The 12,614-nt window shown below is 39.7% G+C and overlaps 1 protein-coding gene across 3 annotated transcripts in view; it reads right to left on the bottom strand.

Annotated features, from left to right (window-relative positions):
• Window positions 1-12,614, bottom strand: part of DCLK1 (doublecortin like kinase 1) — a 253,696-nt gene that overhangs the window by 17,742 nt on the left and 223,340 nt on the right. For all 3 annotated transcript variants that reach the window (XM_075085130.1, XM_075085146.1, XM_075085137.1), the window contains 5 exons: window positions 11,246-11,379; window positions 10,468-10,545; window positions 9,726-9,822; window positions 7,765-7,845; window positions 384-497 (listed from right to left, as the gene is read on the bottom strand). In XM_075085130.1, the coding sequence (XP_074941231.1) occupies window positions 384-497; window positions 7,765-7,845; window positions 9,726-9,822; window positions 10,468-10,545; window positions 11,246-11,379 (504 nt within the window). The remainder of the gene's footprint in view (window positions 1-383; window positions 498-7,764; window positions 7,846-9,725; window positions 9,823-10,467; window positions 10,546-11,245; window positions 11,380-12,614) is intronic.

Genomic DNA, 12,614 nt, shown 5'->3' on the forward strand with positions numbered 1-12,614 from the left:
CTAACTTCCATTTTAAGGTGCTGCTGTCCTTCTGCTACAACCTCTGTGTGGCCTCAATCCATGTGATGATTCTGCTGCCAAGTACAATGTCATGAACCCATAATTCAAATTGTTGAATTGCTGGAGTTAGGTCCACTGATCTGGTAAAATGTGGAAGTGTGTGTACAGTTGTATCACTTAGGCCTGTTAAATAACAATGTGACTCACAAGGAGAATAATGGAGAAATTGTGCAGAATACCAGCCTTACTATGTTTATATTAATCAAATGCTAGAATTGTCTGACGATTAACCCTCTCTGGTTTCTTTTGGTGGCATGTCCTAAACACACACTGTCTTGTGGGCACATATTTAAGCATTTTGGCTGTGTATTTCAGATGCTTACTGCTATGACAGAAACTCCAGCTGCTGTGCTGTTCAGTTTAGGGCCTGTGTTGAAATGCTTCTTTATCTTCCCAGCTACTGAGAGCTGATGTTCATTCTCTGGAAGGCCATCATCCTGCAGAGAAATAAAGCAAAAGAAAACTTCAGAGAGAGAAGGGAAAATAAAGGAATTGCGAGGTGGTTCTGATAGCACCTGCCGATACCGAAAAGTCTACAAAAAGCCTCTAATCAAATATGGGTCAATCATTATCTCCATCAATATATCTAAGGTATTTATAAGATGAATGTCTTCTTTACCCAATACCTTCCTTTCAAACTTCAGGTAATGTTAATAACAATTGTTAAATATTTTATTATTCTTTCTAGCATGTCTTAACTGCCACTGCCCGGTTACTTTTAGGTCATTAATATTTCAAAGCTTGATTAGCTTGGACCGGTTTATGATTCTGTTTACTCATCACATAGATTTAAAGATCATGAACTCGAAAGTAGAAAGCGCCCAAGGGGTTACAGGAACCAGAGGCCTTTTTTTTGTAGGATGCAGGAAAGGCTCTCCAAAAGCCCTGAGAGACACCAGTTAGGTCCTTGTCTCATCACAGAGGTTACAAACTCGGGAACTATGGGGTTGGGTGAACGTTCCAGCCACGGCTCAGTGACTACCACGGCAGGGAAACCAGGCAAGATGGGAGCTGAGACATGCCCTGGATGAGACCCTTGGGACAGGTGTGCACAGGATCCTACCAGCGCCAGGACATATCATTGCCAATGTCTGCAGGCCAGGTTAGGCACAGGCTCATGGCTTGCTGTGGAATTCCCCACAGACTGTGGACACAGACTGTGACCGTACTAAAAACGTAGTTAAACAAAGTCACCTCTGCAAACAGAATCTCCGACTGACTGATAACAAGGGACTGCAATTCCTTCCCCCAGTCTCCAGGCACACAAGCATGGGGTGCTGTGGGGAAAGGACAGACAGAGGTACAGACTACCTGGGAAACCAGAGAAGGGTTGGAGCCAGCTGTGGCTGGCCTCCTCTTCCTTGCCGAAAGACACCTGTTCTCAACTTGAGCTAACCTGAAGTAAAAGTAGGCACACAACCGCATGGCCAAGCAGAGGCAGACACATGTTCTGCTGTCGCATGCACGAAGCCACCTGGCTGGGCACAAGGTCCAGACCAGAAGCCATGCAGCTGGGCTGGGAGGTGCCTCCTCCTGGCTGAGACATCCTGCTTTGCAGAGCAAATCTGTCTATCTGCATCTAGGCAGGCAGGCATCCTTGATGCTGAAGTGAAACCCTAGCAGAAAGAAGGGAATTTGCAGTTTTGCACAAGTCAGCGGGTTGAATCCAAGCCCAAGAGAATAAAATAATTTTTTTAGAAATTGCAAATATGATCCTTATGCCCGAAAAAAGTGCAAAAAGCCACCGCTTGGTGAGACTTCCCCGCTAGCAGAATATGCAGGCTTTCAGGCAACAATACGGAGAATAGGAGGAATACGCCACAAAATGCAGAATAGACAGAATATGCAGAATATCAGGTCACTGGCCATCCACAATGGTCATCCCAAGCTAGTGCCGCATGGTATGTGTAGCTATCAACAGTTGAAAAAATTCTTAAATTTCACTTAAGTGATGTCCTAGCAGAATACAGGCCAACAAGAGCAACGGTCAGAATACACAGAGATGACAGACACTTTTTCCTGGCTTTGCAGCAATTCTGAGTGCATTTAAAGAGTTACAGAGTCACTGCAGTAAATCATGAGCTCGGCGGCATATGGGAATTTTAGGGAGGTTGGTTAGGGTTTGTTATTTATTTAGCTTGGGGAGTTTGTGTTTAGAGATCCCTCACTCACCCCTTAACAAAATGTCTCAGCTGGCAAAATATGGTCAAGTGCACACAGCTGCAAAACACAAAACAAAACAATACAACCCAGTAGCTGATTATTGTCTAGCACCGGGGAGTCTTGGCTTGGTGGTATATGACCCCTAAAAATAACCTGCTTTCTGCTGACCTTGCCTTTCCCAGAAGAAAGCTAGTATGTGAAGTGAACTCTTCTTCACTAGAAGGGGGGGGATGTGTGGAAATCATTCTCTTGGCTTTCTTGACATGAAAGCCTGCCAAACGTTCATGTCATCTTGTCAAAAAGACTAAATTACAGAGAAGACAATAGTTACCAAGACTGTGGTAATATTTTATTGGTGAAGAACCACACCCACAATTCCAGTGGCAACGTGCCAGAGACACAGAGTTTGGGCTCCAGCTTTTAGATGAAATATCTTCCAGCTCAATTTAAGATGCAGCATAGGGATATTTGGGAATTACTCTAGTGTTATTAAATATTTTCTTACTACTGTTGGTCCTACCTGATGTTTAGTAGGTTTTTTGTTTGTTTGTTTGTTTGTTTAAATTCCAATGTGCCTTATAAACAAGCTAATATTTATTAGCTGGCTCCTGGAATCACTTCAGCCAACAATAAAATAGATATCTGAGGGAGAGAGATGACAGCTGTTTAACTACATACAAAACAAGCTTCTCTGTAGTTTAAATAGGCAGGAAGTAAAAAACCCCCATCAGGTTCACCAGAATCAGCAGGGTAAGTTGTAGAATTGGAGAATAGGCTTAATATTGCTGATGAGAATTTCATCAGGTTGCTGTAATGGGAAGGATCTCAGCCCCCAAAAAGGTTTACTATTTCTTTCCCCTATTTTAACCTTTTGCTATAGGAACTACTTCTTGCAGCAGCTTAGGATCACAGAATTCAATCTCAGCTTTAGCAGTCAGGAAAAGATCTTTCAAAGATGACTAATGATTTTTGGTGCTCAACTCTGGGAATTTTAAAGGGTCCTGAGCTTCAGAAGATGTTGACTGCTGATGCTCTGAAAGAAGCGCTCTCCTGAGCACGTCTCAGCAGTTGAGCAGTCAAAATCCTTTGACAGTTTGAAAACCATGGTCCAGAATTTGAGTTTTCACCTGGACGATGTAAACTCCTTGGGAACTTAAGATACATTTTTTTTCTTTTCTATCAGCCTCCACAAAATACCTTTCAAGGTCTATTTGGAAGCAATCAAAGTAAAATAAAATTAAAAAAAAAAGAGGCAGAGGGTTGTGGCATCATCTGAGTAATTAATAAACACTGTTTTCGTATTTGCATTGTTCTCTGTAGCAGGAGACATTGCCATTCGAAGGAAAAAGAAGTGTTAGAAAGATGAGACAAAGTTCAGGGTTCGCAGACTCCTGCTGCCCTGAAGCACTCAGATCCATTTCATCAGCCGGTCACAAGAGCTTTACTTTCCAGGTCTAAAAGCATCAGATGAATAGGTCATTATATAAATAACAGCAGAAAATTAGAGCAAATAGAAGTGCTGGAAAAGCTTTCAGGCTCTGTTTCCTTTAAGGATTACAAGGAGATTTTTCTTTGGGCAGTGTCCTAGGGTGTAACCAAAAGTAGCGCAGCTGCCAAGTAAGAAATGCCTTTTTAAATTGACTTACTTACAAATGTTAGCTTATTACTATTTACTGCTTGGTTATTCATTTCTTTTGCACACAAATTTCCAAGGCAGACATGGTTAAGGAAATATGTAAAAGCTCCAGTTTCCCTAATTCTTTTTAGGTTGGTGTATGCTGTCCTCCTCCTCCAGCAACAACACACCACATTTTATATTGATTATTTTAACAGAGAAGGATTTACAGAATGCAGTCCACCCCTTTCAGCATTCACTGTTCGATGCTGTATTAGGAAATATTTAGCACTTATACAACAAAAAGAGAGTAGGTTTATCCTGTAACTTGTACAGTATAATTCACTTCATCAAGATCATCAATGCTTAAAATGCCAAACCTCAAGCTTTGAGCCTCTTTTATAATTCCTTGGTTTTGCAAAGAATTTGAGCAGGTAAAGGAAAGAGCTGGGGTCCCTGTAGGGGAAGTATAAACTGATGGATTTGTTTCCAGGTCTAAGTGTACTGCATAGGAGAGACAAATCCAAATAAACTAAATGGAGGGGGCAAGGAACTGCTGCTGAATTGCATTTAGAATTCAAGATCTCCATCTGTGGCAGTGGCATGTAGCCAACATCTTTTCAGGTTTTGTTTTTTTTGAATTGAAAACAGCTGGGATATTATTGACATAGGAACTGCTTTACTGGTCTGACTCTGCCCATAACAAGTTTTGCAGTTTCCAAGAGGATTCCAGCTATTTTTATAGCAAAAACTGAAACTGAAATGAGGGTTGGCTCCTATTGAAACTGTCAAAGCACATTCCAGGAATCTCAGCAATTTACCAAGTAATCACATAGTAAGCAGCTATAAAGTAGAATGGTTATTTACAATCTACAAAATGGTTTTATACAGTGTAAGCAGTTACAACACTTCTATCAAAGGTTTGATCAAAGAGAGAAAATGTTTCTTAAAATTGTCGAAGAAAACACACGCCTGCTTTTCAAGCCAGCTGTCCTATCTGGTATTTTAGCTGCAAGTTCACCACTGAATAGGTTGAAAACCAGAATAAGAAAAGGGACAGTAAAGTCCAGCATTTAATACCATGGAAAAGTATTTAAACAGGCTATCTGGGAAAACTCCACATGCCGTTTCTTCTTAGACATTATTTTACAAAAGTTGCAGCTAATTGCTGGTAATTATGACACATAGATGGCAGAGCCTTTTATAAACGGGGACGGGTATATTAATTCCCTGTCCTGAAGCTGGTAAAATGAGGTACAGGGAGGTTGTGTGACAGACTCCAAGCTGGTGATAGTATGGGGATGCAAGGTCGGATCAGACACCAGCGTAACATTCTGCCTCCATACACAGGCAGGCTGTCCCTGCTAGGCTATCTGCTGCATACTTCTCAGACCCACTTCAGGGAAGTGTCCTTTTTCATGAAAGCATTTAAGCACCTGTTTCAACTCAGCCATGTTCTTATTTCTCCTGAAGTGAACTAGGATTTTAGTACCATCTAGTTAATTTTATGCCTAATATTAAGCGTTTCCATGTGTGATGCCTTGAAATATGAGTGACATTTGGAATGCGCTCAATCAAGCACTTTCCTGAACTGGTCCCAGTGCTGGCCTTTCTCCTTCCAGAAAAAATATCTGGAGGATACATAAGAGAATTCAAAAGAGATTTTGATCTGCATTATGAACTACCGTTAGCATATTGCTGAAGACAAAATACTGATTTGTCTCACTTGCTAAAAGCAGCAATTGGACAGAAAAGAAGAAATTACAGAACCAGCATGGAATATTTGTTTCACTTATTTATGGGCAGAACTTCTACAGGTTTTGATTGCAAAGAATTATAATCAGCATAAAAATACAAGAAGTGCAACAGAGCTAGACCAAAGGTGAATTGAACACAGTATCCTGTTTCCAACAGCGCATCGCAGTCACTGTGTGTGAAATAGTACATTTAAGGAAGGCAAGTAGATCTTGAACTTTCCCAGGTATATCCTCCAGTTTCTGCCAACCAAGTACTTAAGAACCTTGTGAGCCATAAGTTTTATCCAGACCAACCACCATATTTAATAGGTACCAATGTGCTCATCCTCCAAAAATGTGTCAAACTCCCTTTTGAATCCATTTATATGTGGCCTCTACAGCATCCTTTGCCAAAGGACTCCACTTTTTAATTTGTTGCACAGAAACCCAGGAATTTGCCAGGGTGCTTCAGTAACCAGAGCTCAGGTTTGGCTAGTGGAGCTCTGAAGTGTTAAAAGACTTTCACCCCCAGCCCCTTTCCCCATCCCTCCCCATCAGCAGGCACTAGTGAGGGCAGGGAGCAGACCCTCATGTCACCTGCACACCATCACCATCACGTTACTGACAAGGAGCTGCACCTCTTCTTAATACATCTAGCTAAAATGGCTTCCTAAAATACATTGTGGTGTAACTGAAGCAAAAAAAAAAGAAAAAAGGGTGTCCGGGGGAGCATTAACTGTTCCAATGTATTTTTCAGAAAAAGAGGAAGATTAGTGACCACATCCTTATGTGGTGCAAACAAGTGATATTTCAGTAACCTCAGCAGCAGTGCACATACTGACACCATGGGTGACTTGGCCTCTCTCTCTGTGGCTTCTGATCAGTCGCTTCCATCTCCGCCTCAGCAGCACTCCAGAAATCCCCACCCCTCCTTCTCCCATGGAGACGGAGACACCTCAGTCACCAAAAGCCATTATAAACTGTAACAGAATGCTATGTCTGAGGACAGCACCTGGCACCAAGGAAAATTAATATTTCAGCTGCTTGAATGTCATCTTAAAAATGAAAAGATTTTCATCAGACACTGTCCTGGATCCTTGCACACTTTATACACTGCGGAAGTGCTCTGCATGATAACATGATTTACAATTAAAAAAAAAAAATGGTTGGGGCCATAAGGGAGCCTCCAAGACTAAAGCATATACTTGGTAAACACTTAACTGAGCACCACTCTTCTGGGCTATATGGAGGACGCTTTCATAAAAAAAGTTTAGCATTTGAGGTTACTGTATATTTGAATTTTTAGAAGACTGTTTTAGTGAGAAAAAGATTTTGGATACAGCAGCTGAGGGACCAAACAGTATTTCAGAGAGGACTGCACACTCAAACTTACAACAAACGAAATGAAACATTATTTCTTCCTCCTTCAATTTTTTTTCTCTGCTCATCCAAATTGTATTTATTTTCCCAATCTTCCCTTCTGAATTTGAATCTGGATTTTCTCCAATTTTTCTTTCTTGTCATCCAAATATTTTAAGACTTATTAAATAGTTGGAAATAATTACAAATCTTAAGTAGTGTCCTTGTCTCAACATTAATTCTCTGCCAGATTTATCCATATGCCACCTCACTGATTACCACTCTTATGGCAAATGTCCAGTCGCTTAGAGATAAGCCAGGATACATAAATAGCTATTTCATGGTAACTCATATTAAATGGATATGGCTGCACATAAATGTATGTATATTTCAATGTCAGAAGCTAAATATGATTCTAAAGGTTTCCCTGTTTCATGGTGTTTCAAGTAGGCTTAACACTATGGACTATATTTCAATAGCTCTTAATCATGACTGTCAGATTTTTGAGTCCATCTGATTTTAGGAGAGCAAAATGTGTCACTGAACCCGCAAGCTGATTGTTAGAGGTATAAATTTGTCAAGTGTGGTTGAGATTTGTTGAAAACCTGGCCCAGAATATTTCAGAGAAAATGTAGCTGAGCATGCATAAAATAGCGAATACTCCAAGGTACACGTGATACACTAAACCAGCCTGTAGCCCAGTTTATTTCCAGTTAAATCTGTGGCAGTTTTAGAATTTGTTGGCTCCAAACTGGCATAGAAAGGACTTGCCAGAAAAGAGCTCAAAGGTGCCAAATTACAAGCAGTATCTACAAGCCTGAAAATACTTACATTAACCCATGGATGCTCAAGAACTTGCAAGGCTGAGAATCGCAGATCTACATCTACTTGAAGCATCATTGTGATAAGTTCCTGAGAAATGGAATACTGGGTCAAATTTAAAGAACATTTTTAAAGAACAAATCAACATTTCATTCACTAGAGTGCTCTTCAACTGATTATGTAAGTGCTCAAAGAGAGAGTGAACTACCAACTACAGAAATATATTAAGAAAATTAAAAAAAAGAACAGCTATGAACTGCTGAAGTTCAGGATGAACTTTTAAATCAACATCTAACAGTACCTTGAAAAGCTAGAAGACAGTTCTGAGTTACAGTTCTGTAGCCACTGTTTAAAAGAAAAGCACTTAATACATAACGTACAAAACAGATGGTTACATGAAATTAGGTTAAATTCCCATTAAGAAAAAGCCAATTCCTCTGTAGGAAAAAAGCCAGCAAACCTAGAATTTTATTTTAAGCTCTTGTATAAATGACACAGAAGATATTAAAAAAAAAACACTTAAAAACATTACTTTTCAGCCTCTGATTTCCTCTGTAATTACCTAGTTTTCAACTAGCATGTAAATAAACACATATCTAATTCCTCCAGTGAGTGGAGTGCACAGAAAACAGGATGGCAATATGACAGCACATAAGTGGGTATCACCAAAAACCAAAGTTAATAATTCTTAGTGACAAGGAAAAGTTAAATGAATAGGCTAATGCTTCAAACCAGAAATTTTAGACTGAACTATTTGGAAGGAGTTTCACAGGAAAACACCATTGGCAGAGGACTTGCAGAGTTCTCATTACTGATGCTACAAAATAAAGTCTGCTACAATACAATGATGTGGTTTAGAGGACTTCTTCCAACTCTATGACTGTATTTCATTTGATATCCTCATCAGTTAACAGGCTAAAACGCTAGTCCTGATCATCCTACGCATATCCGTAAAAGCAGGATGTGGTTTTCTGAAGAATGGAGATTCAGAACATAGAACGCTACTTTCATTACATGCATCTACCTCCAAATTTCATATTTTTTTGTGATTAATTAAACTCCATCACACTGAAAGAAATAGGAATACAGTTTTGCTTGTATTTGCCTTTCAGGCTACAGGAATAAAATGGCAGAAATTAAGCGCTTATCTACAGGATGACCGTATGAATAGTTTTATGTGTTCGTATTCTTTTTCTTTTTTTAAACACGTGTATTATTTCTTTTTCTATATATATTTACACACATGACTGTAGTGAATGCCAGATCCCTAGAAAGTCTGCAAGTTAAGCTGTTGCTCCTGCTCACTAATGAGAGTTAAAAAACTTGATCTGATCTGCAAGAATAATGAACTCTGTCAGGATCTGTATCTGAAAAGTATTGTATCTGCCTTAGCACACCTCAAGCTCTGCCTCTTGTGTTATGTGCCAAGAGGCTACAGCCCATGAACTGGCGGACAGAAGTCTGTATTTTGTACCACACTGACAACAATCAGGAATCACAGGCAACGAGAGGCCTGGTTCTTTGACAGAAAGAAACAGACATACCATTTAATGGGATTAATAAGGGGAAAACAGCCTCCCTATAATATTATTATATAATATTCAAAGAGTCCAGGTTGGTACCTGGTCCCCATGATAAGTACATATAAAGCACAGTCCCAGGAAGCTTTCAAGCTAAGAAGTGTAGGTCAAGTAAAGTTACTTAAATTTTTTCTTGATCAGTAAGGGTTGCTGGTGTCTCTGTTGTGTGAGACATTGTATAGAGATGGGGCCCATTTCAGAACCACCTGGCATCTAACAGACGAACAGTGATAAAATGACAACACACTCAGTGACCCGGAGGAATTTATAGGTGTAGCAGGAGATGCATGAAACACATCAAATACAGGACTGTGAAAGAACAACATTCTTTAGATCCTGGCACTGGGAATAATATTGGAGGAGAAAGTATCATCAATTACATAACCCTACCTTTGCGGAGTCAGAAATGTTGTCCCAATATGGAGATGGAAAATCCACCTGTCCCATCAAAATCTGATCAAAAAGCACCTCTTGGTCATCTCCACTTCTGTAAAGTAAAAAGCAAACAAAAAGAACAACAAAACCCACAAAGAAATTATTTCCAGAGCTGGTTTCAACAGGCTTCTTGAAGTTGCTTTTAATTGGCGGTCCCTTAGTATGCTTTTGGAAGCTGTTGATTTCCCCCAAGCATGCAACCATGGGTGTGAATGGCGAGATCATAAAACATAGTGCATTTGGTACATTCTTTCTGAGGTAACCTGCTTCTCTTTAGAATTGTCAACAACTTTTCTATTGCTTTGAGGGGGAGAAAAGATCTGACAAGTCCTTATTAAGTGGCTTACATTTTAATTACCTTTTACTGACCACAAAATATGTTGTATTTGGTCCATGAAAGAAGATGCTTATTTTACTGTGTATTTTAAACATCAGGCAAAGGCACCCAGAACCCCTAATGGAGGCTTTTGTTTTATAATGCTATGAAGTTTAAACTAAAATAAACAAACATGAGACACAGATTTTACAGTAAAATCACAGACATTTATGGGGTTTGTGTAAATTACTACGCAGAGCACGGGAAAAAACAAACTCTAAGAGCAGAGAACTTTTTCCAGTGGGAATCTCTGTGCTTAATGCAAAAGCAGCACAGGGACCAATTCACAGAACAAGGATGATTGAACAGATCAGTCCATACCCACGGAACGGAGGGAAACCACAGAGCAGGATGTAAGTAATCACACCCGCTGCCCAGATGTCCACCTTCAAGCCATATCTAGAAGTGTGAGAGACATGGTTAGAGACATGCAACTCCTATGAACTACAGTATAAGAACAGAGGAAACATTTTCAGAATTATTAATAATTTCTTATATATTCTCATCTGAACATTCTCAATGTCCTGTCTACCTATTCTAATTCTGCATTCAAATCTTTTTTACATTTACATCTTAAAACCACATCAGATCAGAATGTAGATTGCACAGAATACGTCCTGTAATCTTGAGTTAGTGACGCCTACCAACATGAAGCCTGCAAAGGTGACACAGGCTGCTCAAGCCAGCAGGCATTTACTCTGTGGAACAAACCAGAAAAAGAGGAAAAAGAGGGAAGTGTGTAGTGACAAAACAAAATTAAGTGAATGGCAGTTAGCGGTCTCTGGGAACAGCTTAAGAATTACTTTTATTGTATCTGCAAATGGCTAGTTAGTAACTTGGTGTTAAACTGAGAAGTTAGAAGCCAACAACTGCAGAAGAACCTAATATAACTCTAAAGCTGGCCCTGCTCTGAGCTGATTTAGACAAGGTAGCCGCCAGAGGTCCCTTCCAACTAAATTGTTCTATAAGCCACGAATCTGCCTCATACCCAAGCAAAGAGAGCATAAAAATCTTAATTGCAAGAACTTCTATCTGGCATATTGGCGAGAACATGGTCCACTGTGTAGACATCAACGATTCATCACTAGAAGTGATTTACCCAGTTTCAGCGATGATTTCTGGAGCTACATATGTTGGGGTCCCACAAACGGTATATAGAGGTCCATCCACAATTGTTGCTAGGCCAAAGTCTCCCAGCTTCAGGGACTTGCTTCCATCTTGGTGTTCATAAACCTAAATCAGAGGGAATATTCAATGGTTTAGCAGAATACCATAAAGGGAACTATCATCTACTAACTGCCTCAAATGTTCCTTCTGATTTACAATCTTTTTTCTCCTCCTTACCTAGAACATACCTCTCTGCATACTTTGAAAATTCACAGACAATTTGGGCAACTTGCCTTGAATGCACTCACCATGTTTGGGAAAGACTTACCTCGCTACCTGGCCAACAAAGGACATACTACTTGCTAGAAGGTAAAGCCCAGAAGTAAAGGTCTGACCTTCCAGCAGTGACATTCCTGGGTTAGCTCTCCACTGACAGCCAATCCACAGTGTAGGGTTTTTGAGTTCATTCATTTTACTTGCACAGAGCTTAAAGGATTCCACGGCAATTACAGCTTCTTAGGGAATACAAGAGTAGCTGCACTGACAGCAACAGATTCTCCTCTGTGTATTGAAGTCACAAGATGCAAACTTGGCTGGACTATTTCACTGAGAAACGCTGTTCTCTCCTTGGATGACTGTTAAACATCAATCAGTGTCTTAATGGTATGTTACCATCATAATCAGTGAACGTAGGTAGGGCAGTTAATGAGTATACATGAAAATCCTATCTTAAAACATGGTCTTCACAGCAGCAACATGACTTTTCATGGGTTTTTATGGGCGCAAAGGGAGATTAAGGTGTAGTCACAAGAAAAAAGCTAGAAACATCAGTTAAAAATACACAATTTTAAAAGCTGGCTCAATGCAAATGAACAACCCCAAAACTGCAAACACTGAAAACATACAAAAAATGCTGAAAATAAAAAGACTAAACGAAACACTACACTGTGAGTCTTTCTTTAATCCAGCTGCTGGTTTGGGTTCTTGCTTTCTATTTTGAAATTGTTTATGATGCAATTCAGTGCTGTTTATCATAACAGCACCTTAAAAATTGTTAACAGTCTACAGCAGGTCTTCTTAAAGTATATATGCATTCCATTATCATTTTGCAACCCAAATAAATCTCCATGCAGCCTGCCTCACCAACAGTGATATCCTGACAACAATTAGCAGTAAGACTGCACAAAAATAAAAGATATCATACCTCACAAAACCAAAAGCATCCTCAATACCCACCTTGACCAGCTACTGCTACATCACAAATTACATTTATCTACAACTGTTTGAGGAGGAAAATCCTAGGGTTTTTTCTTAAAAAAAAAAAATAAAAGGCAATAACTTCTACAATGGACCCTTGAACA

The sequence above is a fragment of the Phalacrocorax aristotelis genome, chromosome 1 (assembly GCF_949628215.1).
Source record: "Phalacrocorax aristotelis chromosome 1, bGulAri2.1, whole genome shotgun sequence".
In the NCBI taxonomy this organism is placed as follows: domain Eukaryota; kingdom Metazoa; phylum Chordata; class Aves; order Suliformes; family Phalacrocoracidae; genus Phalacrocorax; species Phalacrocorax aristotelis.